The sequence below is a fragment of the Elephas maximus genome, chromosome 8, assembly GCF_024166365.1.
Source record: "Elephas maximus indicus isolate mEleMax1 chromosome 8, mEleMax1 primary haplotype, whole genome shotgun sequence".
Classification (NCBI taxonomy): domain Eukaryota; kingdom Metazoa; phylum Chordata; class Mammalia; order Proboscidea; family Elephantidae; genus Elephas; species Elephas maximus.
Genome location: NC_064826.1, coordinates 20,106,736 through 20,122,952, shown reverse-complemented (window position 1 = coordinate 20,122,952; position 16,217 = coordinate 20,106,736). Strand labels below are relative to the sequence as shown.

Sequence of the window (16,217 nt, the reverse complement as noted above, 5' to 3'; positions counted from 1 at the left end):
CCCAGGGATCAAGTGTGATAGATAACAAAAATAAATTTAATAAGATTTGATTCTCAGGAGGGGACAGGAAACCTGAAGGAATGGACATGAGGAGCTTGGGGTGTAAAGGGAAAGGGGGAGAGTGCTGACACATCGTGGGGATTGCAACCAATGTCACAAAACCATTTGTGTATAAGTTTTTCAATGATAAACTAATTTGCGCTGTACACTTTCACCAGAAACACAATAAAATTTTTAAAAATGTAAAAATTTGATTCCCATTGTTCTTATTAAAATTTATCAAGCTCAATTCTTATGATGTATGTACTTTTCTGTGTATTTCAACACAAATTTTGTTTTTAAAAAATTCTGGGTTTTATACCTATTTCTGGTAAGGAAAAAAAAATAATAGACATCCAGTAATAAAAGCAAATTAATTTTAGTAACTATCTACAAGAAATAATAACAAACATTGTATATAATGGTGAAACATGAGCAGTGTCCTCATTGAAGTCAAGAACAAGATGAAGATGCCCACTGTGACCTCTATTATTATTCACCCTTGTTCTGGAGATCCCAGACAATGCAATAGATCAGGAAAAAAAAAAAAAAGAATATATTGGAAGAAAGAGCTGAAAGTGGTCGTTAATAGCAGATGATAGGATTGTCTACTTATAAAATTCAAGATAATTGCCTAATGATAACTAATATTAGTGTTCAGTAAGTTGATTGGATAAAATTTAAACTTGCAAAGATAAATCACTTTCCTATATGTTAATGGAGCCCTAGCGGCACAGTAGTTAAGAGCTGCTAAACAAAAGGTGGGCAGTTAGAATCCACCAGCCGCACCTTGGAAACCCTAATGGGCAGTTCTGCTCTGTCCTGTAGGATCACTATGAGTCGAAATCAATTCGATGGCAACAGGTATATATATTAACAGTAATCAATTAGAAAATAAAAGAAATGATGTGTTCACATTTGCATTGAAAATTATAAAATAATAAAAAGAAAAAAAACAGTGAAACTATATTGAAGCTTATCAAAGAAGACCAGAATAAATGGCTACAGATTATGTTCCCGGGTAGGCTCAATGTTGTAATAATATTGATTTCTTCCAAGTAACCTCAAATAAAACCCCTAAGGGACTTTCTTAAAATTTAACTTTCATTTTGACATAATTTCAGAACTACAGAAAAGTTGCAAGAATATTCAAACATTCTCCTGTAGCTTTAACTCAGATTCCCCAGATGTTAACATTTTATCACATTTGCTTTATCCTTCCCCTTCGTTTCTCACTTTTTTCACTCTTCTCTCCTTTCTGCTTTTCCCTCTTCCTATAAATAAAAACGTATGTACATATATATATTGGTTTTCTTTTTGAATCATGTGAGAATAAGTTGTGGACGTGTTGCCCCTTTACGCCTGAATACTTCAGCGTATACTTCTGAAAAACAGGGACATTCTCTTACGTAACTGTAGAACAAGTATCAAAATCAGGAAAGTAACACTATTAACACTATAAATAATGGATAAAATTAACACTAGTATCTAATTTACAGGCCTTATTTTGGATTTTGCCAACAATGTCCTTCATACCCTGACCCGTTGCCGTCGAGTCGATTTCGACTCATAGCAACCCTGTAGGACAGAGTAGAACTGCCCTATATGGTTTCCAAGGAGCGCCTGGTGGATTCAAACTGCCTTCATAGCAAAAGAAAATCCATTATCATGTGTTGCTTTCAGTTGTCACGTATCATTAGCTTCCTTCAGTTTTGAACAGCTTCTCAGCCTGTTTTTGTCTTTTTTTACAGTAAGACTAGATATAGTGTACCCAATGTAACGTCCCTTAGTTTGGGTTTGGCTCATGTTTCCTCGTGATTACATTCAGGTGATGCATTTTTGGCAGGAATACCAATGAAGTAATGTGTTCTTCTTGTATCATATCAGGAGGCATATATGATTAATGCCATTATTGGTGATGTAACTTCGATCATTTGAATAAGATGGTATCTGCCCCCTATTTTTTAAAATAGATTTAACAAACTGAATGTAAAATTCATCACAAGAGTAAATAAAGAAGAATGGCTAAGAGCTTTTTGAAAAAGAACATAACACAAAGGAGGAATTTGCCCTACTAAATATTGAAAGATATTTCAAAGCTATAATAATTAAAACATGTGATAACGATGTGGGAATAGATAAATAGACCGTGAGGACTAAATAGAGCCCAGAAGCCCATGCATATGTGTAATATTTTAGTGAGGACACATCCCTAGGTAGAGTTTGAAGGCTCTCAAATATGTTTTGCTCAGTACTTGGAATAAACTCATGGTAACACTAGAGTCAGTCAAGTTTCTTTCATTGCCGTTACCCTAGACACTACGGTTACTCTGCCCTCGGAAGTCAGATTGCTGCATGTACATCTTCTACGGAGAGAGCCCTGGTGGCACAAACAGTTAAGCACTCAGTTGCTAACTGGAAGGTTGGTGATTCCAACCCACCACAGTGGCTCCATGGGAGAAAGACATGGACATCTCCTTTCATAAAGACTATACCCAAGAAAACCCTATGGGGCAGTTCTGTCACATGGGGTCGCTCAGAGTCAATATCTCAAACGGGTTATTGAGTCTATGCAGTAGGAGACGCTCACATAATCAAGAAGTGATACTGTGTGTTGGTGTGAATGAACTGCTTTTGCCTGAGCAGCTTAGACTGTGGGAGCAGTTAAAAAAAAAAAAAAAAGTTCTGCCTGCTGGGCAGAGGCGATAGTCGTCTGGGTCATTTTTCCTTGGCTTTCCTGCCCAGGCACCCAGGTGCACAACAGAAGACCTGTCTTCTCAGGTAGCAGTATTGATAGACTTTATATTTGGAAAGAAGTTGCCAGCTAAATTAAACTGGATTTATCCTTTAGGCCATTTGATATTTACAACTTGTTAATACTTCTAGTGGTAAAGGATTTTTTTTTTTTAAATGACCTTACGGCAAAATGTTCGCTAGCACATCTGAGGTTGTCTGCATCTTGTAAGTAATGGCCTCATTAAAGAGTAAATGTTACATGCTGCTTTATTTGCAGGCCTCAGCTTTAAGATTCCGTGATTTTGCTTTGTATTGATTTTATGCATTCTTAAAGAGCAATAGATTTTGTGTCCGTGGTGATTAGACCTGACTATTGGGATTTTCCTGATTGCTCCAGAACTTGTCAATTTAGTATATGATAAAGGTGGCATTTCAAATCAGTGTAGAAGGAATGGCTTTTCTGTAAATAATGTGAGGACAATTGCCCATCCATTTTTGGGAACAGCTAGAGCCCCCTTTCATACAGTACACAAAAATAATTTATTGTGTATTCAAGTTCTGAATATAAAATTAAAAACTATAAAATTATTGTAAATAAATGAGTATATTCTTGATGCAGTAGAGAAGGCTATCCTAAATGAGATATAAAGCAAAGGAGTCATAAAAGATTAAGTGACCCAATTGCACAAAAACTTCTATGTTAAAAGATTCCATAAACAAAAATAAGTAGCAGGCTGGAAGAAAAATGGGATGAATAACTTCTACAAATCTGTGTGAAGGCAACCAGCCAAATAGAACAATGGGCGAATGATATAATCAGGCCATTCCCAAAAGAAGAAATACAAATAGGTCGATAAACATGTGAGCTAGTAAAATCAAAGAAGTGCAGATCAACCTGACACCAATTTGTACCCATCAGATTGACACAAATTAAAAAGACTGAAAAGAACAGGAAGAAATAGACATTTCATACACCACTGCTGGGAATGTAAATTGGTCCAGTCTTTTTGGAGATCAATATGACTATAGCAATATTGTCTCTATAACAATTTTAAATGCATATTTGTTTGATCTAGAAATTCTACTTTCAGAAATATTCAGACATTTGCATACGTATATATATAGAGGAAGCTTTATTGCAATATTTTTTGTAAAAGTGAAAAAATTGGCAACAACCTAATCATCTGTCGCTTTTTCTCAGCTAGTTTCTTTCTGCCTTTGGGCTAGAAACTAAGACCCATTTCCCTGCTTACTCCCTGGGGCAAAGAGCAAGCCTTGTGACTTAATGACAAGGTGGCTCAGACATCACAGGTACACAGTCCCATAGCTGGATGTTCCCTTCTGAATAATAAGTAATAATTTACCTCTGTGTACAGGTTCAGTTTTAATTTTTGACTACTTTTGACTTGACAGCACATGACGACAACAACATGGGTGATTTTATTAGTAGCAGGTAATTTTCAGAAAGTGGGGTTTGCACATGGAGAATTTGGGGGAGGATTCAGAGAGCTACTATAGACTCTAAAGCCCACTTTGATTTTTACCGAGGATGATGAACCTATGCTGTATCCCACATAGGGAAAATTAATACAGAGTCTTCATGACATTGTGGCTTAAAACCAGGAAAGGTTTGCCTCAGAGGTGTATCATTTCACCATACTTATTCAGTCTGTATGCTGAGCAAATAATCCGAGAAGGTGGACTGTATGAAGAATGGGGCATCAGGATCTGAGGAAGACTCATTAGCAACCTACGATGTACAGATGACACAACCTTACTTGCTGAAAGTTAAGAGAACTTGACGTGCTTACTGATGAAGATCAAAGACTACAGCCTTCAGTATGGATTGCACCTCAACATAAAATAAAAATCTTCACAATTGGACCAGTAAGCAACATCACAAAATATTGAAGTTGTCATGGATTTCATTTTACTTGGGTCTATAATCAACGCTCCTGGAAGCAGCAATCAAGAAATCAAATGATATATTTTTTTATACCATGGACTGCCAGAAGAACAAATAGGTCTGTCTTGGAAGAGGTACAGCCAGAATGCTCCTTAGAAGTGAGAATGGCAAGACTTTGTCTCACATACTTTGGACGTGTTATCAGGAAGGATCAGTTCCTGGAGAAGGACATGCTTGGTATAGTAGAGGGTCAGTGAAAAGGAGGAAGACCCTCAACGAGATGGATTGACACAGAGGCTGCAACAATGGGCTCAAACATAGCAATGATTGTGAGGATGGCACAGGACTGGGCCGTGTTTTGTTCTGTTGTAAACAGGGTAGCTACGAGTCAGAAGCTACTAGACATTAACCCTGTTAAAAGCATGACATAAACAACCATGACATTAAACCAAAAACCAAACCTGTTGCCGTCAAGTCGATTCTCATACCAACCCTATAGGAGAGACTAGAACTGTCCCCATAGGGTTTCCAAGGAGCGCCTGGTGGATTTGAACTGCCAGTCTTGGTTAGCAGCCATAGCTCTTAACCACTGTGCCACCAGGGTTTCCACCGTGACATTAACCCTAAAAAATTCCCATGATGTGTTCAAAATAAAATGGCTTTCTAGTTAGTCACTCTTGGGCTCTAAATATTGAGATGTATACGTATGTCCAAATAAATCTGTAATTACTGACTAGGAAGAAAGAGGAGTTACCTCTTCACTTCCAGCTATAAGACTCCTTGACAGATGTTTACTGAACATCGATCAGATGCTTTTTACCCAGCAGTTTAATTGCGTAGATCAGGAAATAACAGAAGCCAGCAATTGGACTAGACCAGCACTGTCCATTAGAGATAGTATGTGAGCCACAAAATTTTAGATTTTCTAGTAGCCACATTAAAAAAAAAAGTAAAAACAAAAAAAAGGTGGCATTAATTTAAGTAACATTTTTGTTTAGCCCAGGATATAAAAAATATATAATATAAAATGTGTTTTTCTCTTCATACTAAGCCTTTGAAATCCAGCAGGTATTTATGTTTAGGAGCCCTGGTGGCACAGTGGTTAAGCACTCGGCTGCCAACCAGAAGGTCAGCAGATCAAACCCCGAGCCACTCCATGGGAGGAAGATGTAGCAGTCTGTTTCCATAAAGATTACAGCCTTGGAAACCCTGTGGGGCAATTCTCTCTCCTATAGGGTCTCTGGTGGTGGGGTTTATAAGGTCTCTGTGAGTTGGAATCGACTTGATGGCAATGGGTTCCTTTTTTTTTTTTTTTTAACATTTAAAGCTTATCTCAGTTTAGATCAGCCACATTTCACGTGCTTAGTGGTAATACCTGGCTAGTGGCTGCTGTTTGGGGCAGTGCAAGGCTAGACTGTAAACTCCAGAGAAGAGAGAGAGCCATTGTCTTATTGTATCCCCAGCACCTAGCACAGTGCCTGGTCCCCTAGCAGGAGTCCAATTATACATATATATATATATATATATATATTTTTTTTTTTAATGAATGAGTTGAATAAATATAAAACTCTCCTTTTACTTACGACTCAAAGTGTCATCCATGGAAGTGAGTTACATTTATTCAAAAACATAGTAGTCAATAGACTTATAATGGACTCCTTGCTCTGCTGTATAACCATTTTGAGAAAACTCTTAGAATTTGTTGTATTTCTCTTCATGTTGGCCCAAAACCAGTTTTAAAAGTTATTCATCAGCTCCAGGTAGTAAAGCTAATGATACTATAGAGATTCTTAGAGTTCCCTTCTGTTTATCTTAGCAAGTATTTGTGTTTTGGGGAGAAGATAACCCAACACCTGCCCCCTAAATCCTATATCTCTAAACATAATAATGTCAGAGTCCACTTAAAGTTCGACACTGTTTTGATTATCCATGTCACTGTTTACTTTGATCTGAAGTTAAAATCAGTGAAAGTTTTAGTAGCTGTTCTATATCTCCAATGGCAGTAAGTGCTGTGGGTGATACAGGATAGCTGTTATACATGACCTTTTGCCCTTGAGGAACTGGTCTATTTGGAGAAGAGAAACAAACATTGATGAAATGAGTAGAGAAAAATTAAATGCCACATTAATTGATGCCCAACTTTGTTGAGTGTCTCCTGTGTGTCAGGCCCAACCTTTGGCTCGGTGACAGAAAGATGAGTTCAGATACATTCCTTTTCCCTCACAGCCTCCTGGAAAGATACACATATATGAACTAATAGACAAATATAGGCAATATGTTATAACCAAAAATCCAATAGACATATATAAACCAACAGACATTTTAACCTAATAAGTGTAATAAATCTGAGGTATGGTAATAATATCCCCATATACATGTGAGGAAGCTGAGGCTCAGGGAGGGTCAGTAATTTGCTCAAACCCCAGCAGTTAGAAAGAACCTGGATTCAAACCTAGGTATTTAAAGGAGCTCTTGCTTTCCTTTCACACCACACTTTTTGTGTTTCAAGATCCCTAGAAAGAGAAGAGAGATTGAATTCTTCATTTAAGGTAACTCAAAGCTCTTAGTAAATTTTCTGATTATAGTTTGCCAAGTATTGTATTTATGCATGTGTTTATGTGGATGGTGTAACAATCTCATTAATTGTACATGTATACCCTAACACTGGAGTGATATGGTACTGAACTGTAAGGGCCTTAAGGTTTTGTTGAAGAGAAAGAGCTTCAGGGGCTAGACTTGGCACTTCGACACCCAGGGATGAGGGTAGATAGACACGAGGCCAAGGTAGAAGGGAAGGCTCCTGGGCTTTCCAGGCTAGCGACCAGCTTGAGCAGGCAGGTGGGAAGGCGAGCCAGGTGGCGTGAGGCTAGTGTGTGAAAGGATCTGAAATGCTGGGCTGAGGGCTCCCTGCTTCTTACGGACTAGATTTGAGTGACTCACTGTTACTTTTTTTTTTTAATTGCTGTAGACCTAATGCAAAATTTCCCTTTAGTTCTTGAGTAAAGCATACCCTAGAAAGTGAGATTTTGATCTAAAAAATTAAGGAGCGCTGGTGGTGATATGTTAAAATGCTTGGTTGCTACCTGAAAGGTCAGTGATTCAGACCCACCAGCTGCTCTGCTGGAGGCAAGTCCCATTGATAACTCCCATAAAGACCGTTTTTGTGTGCTGTGGAGTCGATTCTGACTCAGTGACCCTATAGGACAGAATAGAACTGCACCATGGGGTTTTCGAGGAGCAGCTAGTGGATTCGAACTGCTGACCTTTTAATTAGCAACCTGAGCTCTTAACATTTACAGCCTAGGAGACCCCATGGGGCAGTTCAGTTCTGTCCTGTAGGGTCCCTTTGAGTTGGAATTGACTCACCAGCACGCGTGCGCGCACACGCACACACACACACTCTCTCTCTCTCTATATATAAAGCCTATGATGGGTCAAGGAGCCCTGGTGGTGCAGTAGTTAAAGCACTCAGCTGCTAATCAAAAGATCAGTGGTTCAAACTCACCAGCTGCTCTATTGGAGAAAGATGTGGCAGTCTGCTTCCATAAAAATTTACAGCCTCGGAAACCTATGGGACAGTTCTACTCTGTCCTATAGATTGTTACGAGTCGGAATTGACTGGACAGCAATGGCCTATGATAGGTTAGTAATAAATGTTTATCTGTGTAACAGGTGATTCTTAGCTGTCCAATACTGTCCTAAATATTAGTGATCATTATAATAATATCTATTGCCAACATTTGAGCCTAACGGGCTCAAACATATCAAAGATCTTGGAGATGGTGCAGTACAGGGCAGCATTTCATTCTGTTACGTATCAAGCTGTCATCAGTCAGAGCTACCTCCGTGGCAGCTGGCAACATGACTAACGTTGACAGTAGGTCGGTTTCCAGGGTGACAGCGATGGAAGCTTCTCACTGTGCCCACTATGCACTTAAACGTCTGTGGTTCTATAGTTACGCAAGGGTTTGTGTAGATTGGTATGAAAAATTGTAAGAAGAATAGAAATAAAGTTTTGGTCTTTTTAACTCCAAAATAAACTTGAAGTTATTTTTAATGAATTGGTTGATGTAATTTAAACTTCAGAAAGCTTTCCAGTGTACACTGTATAAATAGTTTTTCTTAGTAAAACTCTTAATAGGATTAAAGAGGATCTTTGAGGTAAATAATTATATTCTTTGTTAATTGCTATAATCTTGGAAATGGTATTTATATTTTAAATTTTGCTATATAACTCTTTGAAAGCTAGTTTTCTTTTTAAGTGTTTAATTATGTATTATAGAAGAAAATCATAGGTTTTATGTGTGTGTATTTTTATTTATACATGACTCATTCACATTTGTGATTATATTTATGTAGTTCTCTAATATTCACAGTTTAATTTAGTTGGCCTTTGTTTTTTTCTCCCCTAAGGAAAGGAGAAAAATTTTCCTTTTAGCATTTGGATTATTAAACCCCTCCTCCTCCTTTTCTTGAAAATTCCAGGTGGTCAGCCATTTTCTTATAAGAGAATTCATAATGCTGTCTTGCCTTCCTGGGGGAAATCTTTTTACTATTATCAAATTCTGAAAGTTGTCATATGAGATAGAAATGGAAACTAGCTGTTTAAAATTTTAAGTAGTGTGTGTGAATGTTATGTATAAAATGACCTAGGCAAATGAAAAGTACATCCAGGTTAGAAATCTCCCCTGACCCTTTTTAAAGCTAAAATAGTTGGTACGTAATTTCATTTGGGCTTTTAATCTGTTGAACCTCCTGTGAAAAACTGTCCTCTTCTATCCTAGGCCACAGACCTCCACCAGCACGAAGTGGACATCGGTGCGTGGCAGACAATACCAATCTGTATGTGTTTGGAGGTTATAATCCAGATTATGATGAATCTGGAGGGCCAGACAATGAAGACTATCCCCTCTTCAGGGAGCTTTGGAGGTACCATTTTGCTACAGGAGTGTGGCACCAGATGGGCACAGATGGCTATATGCCCCGAGAACTGGCATCTATGTCACGTGAGTGCAGCCAGTTCTGAACTTTTGACTTTATGAAATGTCTGGGAGGCCAGGCTTAGTGTCACCTGTTCCTTGTTAATAATTTATACTACTGTAACAGGCTTAAAACGTGTTAATGGATAAACTTTTCGTTTGGTAATAATATAGCTTTGTGATTAACAGTACCTTGGAAGTTGGATGGTCCTGAGTTTGCTCCACTTAGCTGTTAATAGGCATTTAGGCAGATAGTCCTGCATTTAAATCCAGCTAGATATTATTTGGAAACCCTGGTGGTGTAGTGGTTAAGTGCTACGCCTGCTAACCAAAAGGTTGGCAGTTCGAATCCACCAGGTGCCCCTTGGAAACTCTATGGGGCAGTTCTACTCTGTCCTCTAGGGCTGTTATGAGTCGGAATCGACTCGATGGCAGTGGGTTTTGGGGGTTTATGTATTATTTATTTGTCAGATGATCTTAAGCATCCATTTCCTTATCTGTAAAATGGGATTAGTAATATCTCAGAGTATCATACATATGCTGGGCAAAATAATAGAGGATCAACAGATGAACTCTATAAAGATGATAACACCTAGTGAACAAAGCTCTTCACACACGTCATCTATTTAATCCTCACAACATCCCTATGATGCAGAAACTACAATTATTGCCATTGTACAAATGTGGAAGCTGAGGCTTTAGGGAGGACCTAAGGGTCATGGTTAAGAGTGCAGGCTCTGGAGCCAAACTCCCTGGGATTGAATCCCAGCTTGGCAGAGTTCTTTTTAGGAAACCTGCAACATGTTATTTAAAACATTTGCTGCCCCTGTGTCATCATCTATCAAAATGGGGAAGATAATAACAGTTCCTACCTCATAGGGTTGTTGTGAAGATTAATTTAGAGAGGCGAAATAACTTTCCTGAGGTCACCCTGGAATTTAAACTCAGGTCTTCCTGACTCCAGAGGTCATACTATTAACACTACACTGTATCAATTGAAGAAATGGTTTTAAAAAATGACATTGAAAGAGTACAGTGGCGCTATTTTGAGAGCGTTTGCTGTTAGAGAGAGAGAGAGTATAATTGCGTGTGTGCGTTGGTAGGAACAGAAGGGAGGGGACGCCAAAGTTACTAGAAGGATATTAGTGTGTTTCTTTTTACCTGGTAGAGGATTAAGATGACAGAAACTGTAATTTAAATTGTAGAGATCATTCCCCTGGCAAAACCAGAAGAATCCTTTTTACGTGTTCCTCCCGAGTCCCACTGGGGCTTTGTAAGGCAAAGACGATAGTTCATTTTCCTCTGCTTTGCAGCGTACTTGAGCTGTCTTTAGCAGCAGTGGTCTGCTGCAGTACATATAATTCTGTATTATTATACACAGTGTTTAATGACATCCACAAATATGTATTGAATAAATGTCATACACTTAACAATGGCATAGTTCTTGTATGAATTAGACCTTTTTCTGCAGTACGTTATAGTAGCTAGATGTCAGAGGTTTCAGCTATCTTCTGAGAGCTTTGATGCAGACATTTTTTAGTTTCTCAGCTCTTCTGGGTTTATGTGGGAATACATTGCAGGTAGCCAGCATGTAAATGGAACTTGTGCTTCTCCTTCCCCAGTTGTGCTGCATGGAAACAACCTGTTAGTGTTTGGAGGTACGGGCATCCCATTTGGTGAGAGCAACGGCAATGATGTCCATGTCTGTAATGTGAAGTATAAGAGATGGGCTTTACTCAGCTGTCGGGGGAAGAAACCCAGCCGTATATATGGACAGGTACTGATCTGTGGCCAGTAATGGTGGATGTATTTGTTCATACTTTTCTAGAATATTTATATTGTTAGTATTTTTTTTAATTAAGAATTCTGTGTAGTTAGTATTTTTCAGTTCTGATGTGAAATTAACATTTGTAGCTCTAGTTGCTTACCTTCTTCTTCCCTTTTTTTCCTCTCACCTTTTGTTTCTAATCCTGTGGGGAAGATTCTTTGAATGTCAGGACTCCTCTTCCTCCATGAGAGATTGGGCTGCCATGTTTAGAGTGATATGATTCTTTGAAGAGCTTTCTGACCCACATTGTAGAATAGATGATCCCTGTGCTTGGCTACAAGACTTTCACCCAGATCTGAGGCAAAACATAGGTTATGTAGAAATTAGATTAGGTTCCAGTGCTTCAAATTTTAGGTTTGAAAGTTAGATCTAAAAAGGTAGGGAACAACCCACCATACACCAAAGACCCTTTGAGAATAATGGCCTAAGCTTAAAAACAACCAAGCTTTGGCTTCTTTCTGAACTAGCTGGCATCAGTACTGACAAACAGCTTCTGAGCTTTAATTTTGGAGGGGCACATACTTGATAACTCTGTACACCATGACAGGAGGCCTTTAAACTCTAAGAAGTGACTATAGCAGTAGCTGAACGTACACTGAAGAAGAGTTTGGTGGAAAATTATCAACTCTAGAGCTTCCTACTTAAAGAATTCTGGTGCTTATTTTCATATCCACTGCTGCTGCTTCTTGGGAGTATTATTCTTCACACTGCTTAGAAAGAGAAGCAGCTTTCAGTGGAAATGTACATTTCTTCAATCTATAAAGTCTTTGGTTGGCTAGAACCTCTAAGGATCATCTAACCCCCTTTGCCTATCTGTAGGTAGAATTTGCTTAGGTGACCAAAGCTTTACTTTTCTGAAAATAATCTCTGAAATCTTCAGTTCTTTAAGGGTCTGATATTTTAGAAGGTTAAAAAGTACAAGAGAATTTTATAAAACCTGATTTTGGGGTGTCTACTTTTTTTTTTTTTTTTTTTACTAAGCTTACATTCTATAACCAAGTGTTAACAAGTCAGTCTTGTCCACCTTTCCCCATTATCCAGGCCATGGCTATCATCAACGGCTCCCTTTATGTCTTTGGAGGGACAACTGGCTATATTTACAGCACAGACCTGCACAAATTAGATCTCAATACTAGAGAGTGGACACAACTGAAACCAAACAACCTATCCTGTGACCTGCCAGAAGAGAGGTGAGATTCTGAGATTAAATCATATTTAGTTTTAAGATTAATCTTGCTAAGATTTGATTTTTTTTAAGAATACTGGTAATACGGTTTGAAGAAAAACCTTTGGCCCTAGTTAAAATAGTTAACTGGCTGTTAAATCCCAGTTTAGTGATAAAGGAAGGATCTTCTGGCCAGGGAATGGTATTTTCTTTTTAACTGCTCAATTTTTACCTCTTATATTTCAGTCTTTCTGCATCGGGAGGATAGCAACACTTTGAAGAAGAAACGAATGGTAGCATTTATAAACAAATTTCATATCACAGGAAAAACAATTACTTTTCAGTTCCTTTTTTATTTCCTTTCTTAACTCACATATTAGGGTTCTTTGGCCTACTTGCTCACAGTTCTATCCCCAGTACAAGTCATAGTACCATGCCCATAGTGGAGCTCAATGAATGTTGACTGAATGGGTAGATGGGTGGTTGGACAGATGGATGGATGGACAGAAGAATGGGAGGAAGGGAAAGAGAAAAAAGGGAGAGAGGGTTTTTTTTTTCCTTTGGGTGTTATTGCTTATTTTATTTTATTGTTATTATAGGGTCGCCATGAGTCAGAATCGACTCGACAGCACTGGGTTTGGTTTTTGGTTTTATTGTTTATTTTATGTGTTTGTCTATTGTTTGGCTGGAAGGTAGTCTCCAGGAGTGGTTTCAGTTCAAGGTCAGAAGGGTGTTTTGGGGCCATATTCTCAGGGGCTCCCGCTGTCTCTGCCAGACCAGTTCAGGACTGTCTGTTGTGATCCCAGCCAGAGTGGCCGGTAGTGGTAGCTAGGCACCATTTAGTTCTTCCCGTCTCAGGGATGTCTAGGCTGTGGTTCATGTGGTCCCTTAGTCCCTTGGACTGATTGCTTCCTTGAGTCTTTAGTTTAATTCAGTCTTTAGATGGGAAGAGACCGATACTATCTTAGATGGCTGCTTGCAAGCTTTTAAGACCCAGATGCTGCTCACCAGAGTAGGATGCAGAACATTGTTTTTATGAACTACGAACTATGTTGTGTCAGTTGACATAGGTGTCCCCCAAGCCTATGGTCCTTCGCCTTTGAGCCCAGGAACTTCATCCTGCGAGGTGTTTGGTTATGTCTAACTGAGCCCCTTGTGTGTGTTACTGTCTATATTAAATATATGAGGAGCATCTACCGTCATGTATGTAGAAATATCCAGCACTGAACCTGTATCTACTAGTGCTCCCTTACCCCCTCCCACACCTCTTGGCATATCTATCTACCTGTGTATCCATTCATAAATTACTGTTTTTTAATACTATTGTTACAGGAGTGTCTATGCTATGCTGTTTATTCTTACATTCCTCTCAGTGTCCTCTCTTGTCTTGGTCATGTTGTGCTGACTTCTCCCATATTGTGTATTACCTCTCCCTTCACCAATATTAACACATTTCTTCCATCTATTTGGTAATTTTCCCTCCCTTCCCCTCCCATCCCTAGTAACCATCAGAGAATTTTCTTTTTGTGTGTGTAAACCTTTTGCAGTTACTTTATTATGGTAATCTAATACAATATTTGGCCTTTTGTGATTGACTTATTTCACTCAGCATAATGTATTCCAAATTCATCCATGTTGTGGGATGTTTCATGGATTTGTTGTTATTCTTTATCGTTCCATAGTATTCCACTGTGTGTAGGTACTACAGTTTGTTAATCCATTAATGTATTGATGGGCACTTAGGTTGTTCCCACCTTTTTGCTACTGTGAATAATAGGAATAGCATAGGTTTACATATGTCTGTATCATGGCTCTTATTTTTTTAGGGTATATACCTAGGAGTGGGATTACTGAATCATACGGTATTTCTATTTCTAGCATTTTGGAAGCGTCATACGGCTTTCCCTAGTGGTTGTACCATTTTACATTCCCACCAGCCGTGTATATGAGTTCTGGTCTCCCCACAACTTTGGCAGCATTTATCATTTTCTGTTTTTTTGATTAGTGCCATATTGGAGTGAGATGGTATCTCATTTTAGTTTTGCATTTCTTCATATGCTTGTTAGTAGCCTGGATGTCCTCTTTGGTAAAACGTCTGTTCATGTCCTTTGCCAATTTTATAATTGGATCGTTTGTCTTTTTTTTGGTGAGGTGTTGAAGTTTTCTGTAAATCTTAGAGATTATACCCTTGTCAGATAAGCTGTAGCCAAAAAATTTTTCCCAGTCTCTAGGTTCTCTTTTTGCTCTTGGAGAACTCTTTTGTTGAATATAAGTGTTTAATTTTTAAGAGGTCCCCGTTATCCAGTTCTTCTGCTGCTGTGTGTGCATTTTTAGTTATGTTTGGTATCTTTTTTCTGCCATATGTTAGGGCCCCTAGTGTTGTGCCTCTTTTTCTTCCATGATCTTTATAGTTTTGGGTCTTATATTTAGGTCTTTGATCCATTTTGAGTTAGTTTTTGTGCGTGGTGTGAGGTATGAGTCCTGTTTCATACCTACAGGTAAATATCCAGTTTGCCAGCACTATTTGTAGAAGAGACAGTCTCTTCCCCATTTAATAGACTTTGGTTCATTGTTGAAGATCAGCTGTCCATAGGTGGATGGATTTATGTCTGAGTTCTCAGTTGTGTTCCATTGGTCTATATGTGTGTCATTGTACCGGTACCAGACTGTTTCGACTACCGCGGCTGTGTAGTAGGTTCTAAAATCAGGTAGTGTGAAGCCGCATACTTTGTTCTTCTTTCATAATGCTTTACTTATATGGGACCTCTTTCCCTTCCATATAAAGTTAAAAATTAGTTTTTCCATCTCATTGAAGAATGCTGTTGGGATTTGGATTACGATTGCATTATATGTATATATCGCTTTGGGAAGGATTGACCTTTTCACAATATTAAGTCTTCTAATCTGAGAGCATGGTATGTTTTTCCATTTCTGTAGGTCTCTTGATTTCTTGCAATAGTCTTTTGTAGTTTTCTTTGTATAAGTCTTTTATGTCCCCGGTTAGATTTATTCGTGTTTTATCTTTTGGAGGGGCTATTATAAATGGTATTGTTTTCCTGATTTCCTTTTCAAAGTTCTCTTTGTTGATGTAGAGGAACCCAGCTGATTTCTGTATGTTGATCTTGTATCCTGCCACTTTGCTGAATCCTTCTTTAAGTTCCAGTATCTTTCTTGTGGAATCTTTGGAATTTTTAAGTATAGGATCATATCATCTGTGAATGGGGTTAGTCTTACTTCTTCCATACAAATTTAGATGCCCATTATTTCCTTTTCTTGCCATATTGTCTTGCTAAGACTTACAATACAGTGTTGAATAAGAGTGGTGATAATGGGCATCCTTGTCTGGTTCCTATTCTCAAGGGGAATGCTTTTAGACTGTCTCTGTTGAGGGTAATATTGGCTTTTGGTTTTATGTAAATTCCCTTTATTATGTTGAAGAATTTTCCTTCTATTCCTATTTTGCTGAGAGTTTTTATCAGGCGTGGATGTTGGACTTGTATCAAATGCCTTTTCTGCATTGGTTGAGATGATCATGTGATTCTTTTCCTTTGTTTTATTTATGTG

The 16,217-nt window shown here is 38.3% G+C and overlaps 1 protein-coding gene across 2 annotated transcripts in view; it reads left to right on the top strand.

Annotated features, from left to right (window-relative positions):
- The window catches only part of KLHDC10 (kelch domain containing 10), a 66,473-nt gene that overhangs the window by 36,152 nt on the left and 14,104 nt on the right, over nucleotides 1-16,217 (top strand). For both annotated transcript variants that reach the window (XM_049893521.1, XM_049893520.1), the window contains 3 exons: nucleotides 9,466-9,687; nucleotides 11,283-11,437; nucleotides 12,530-12,678. In XM_049893521.1, the coding sequence (XP_049749478.1) occupies nucleotides 9,466-9,687; nucleotides 11,283-11,437; nucleotides 12,530-12,678 (526 nt within the window). The remainder of the gene's footprint in view (nucleotides 1-9,465; nucleotides 9,688-11,282; nucleotides 11,438-12,529; nucleotides 12,679-16,217) is intronic.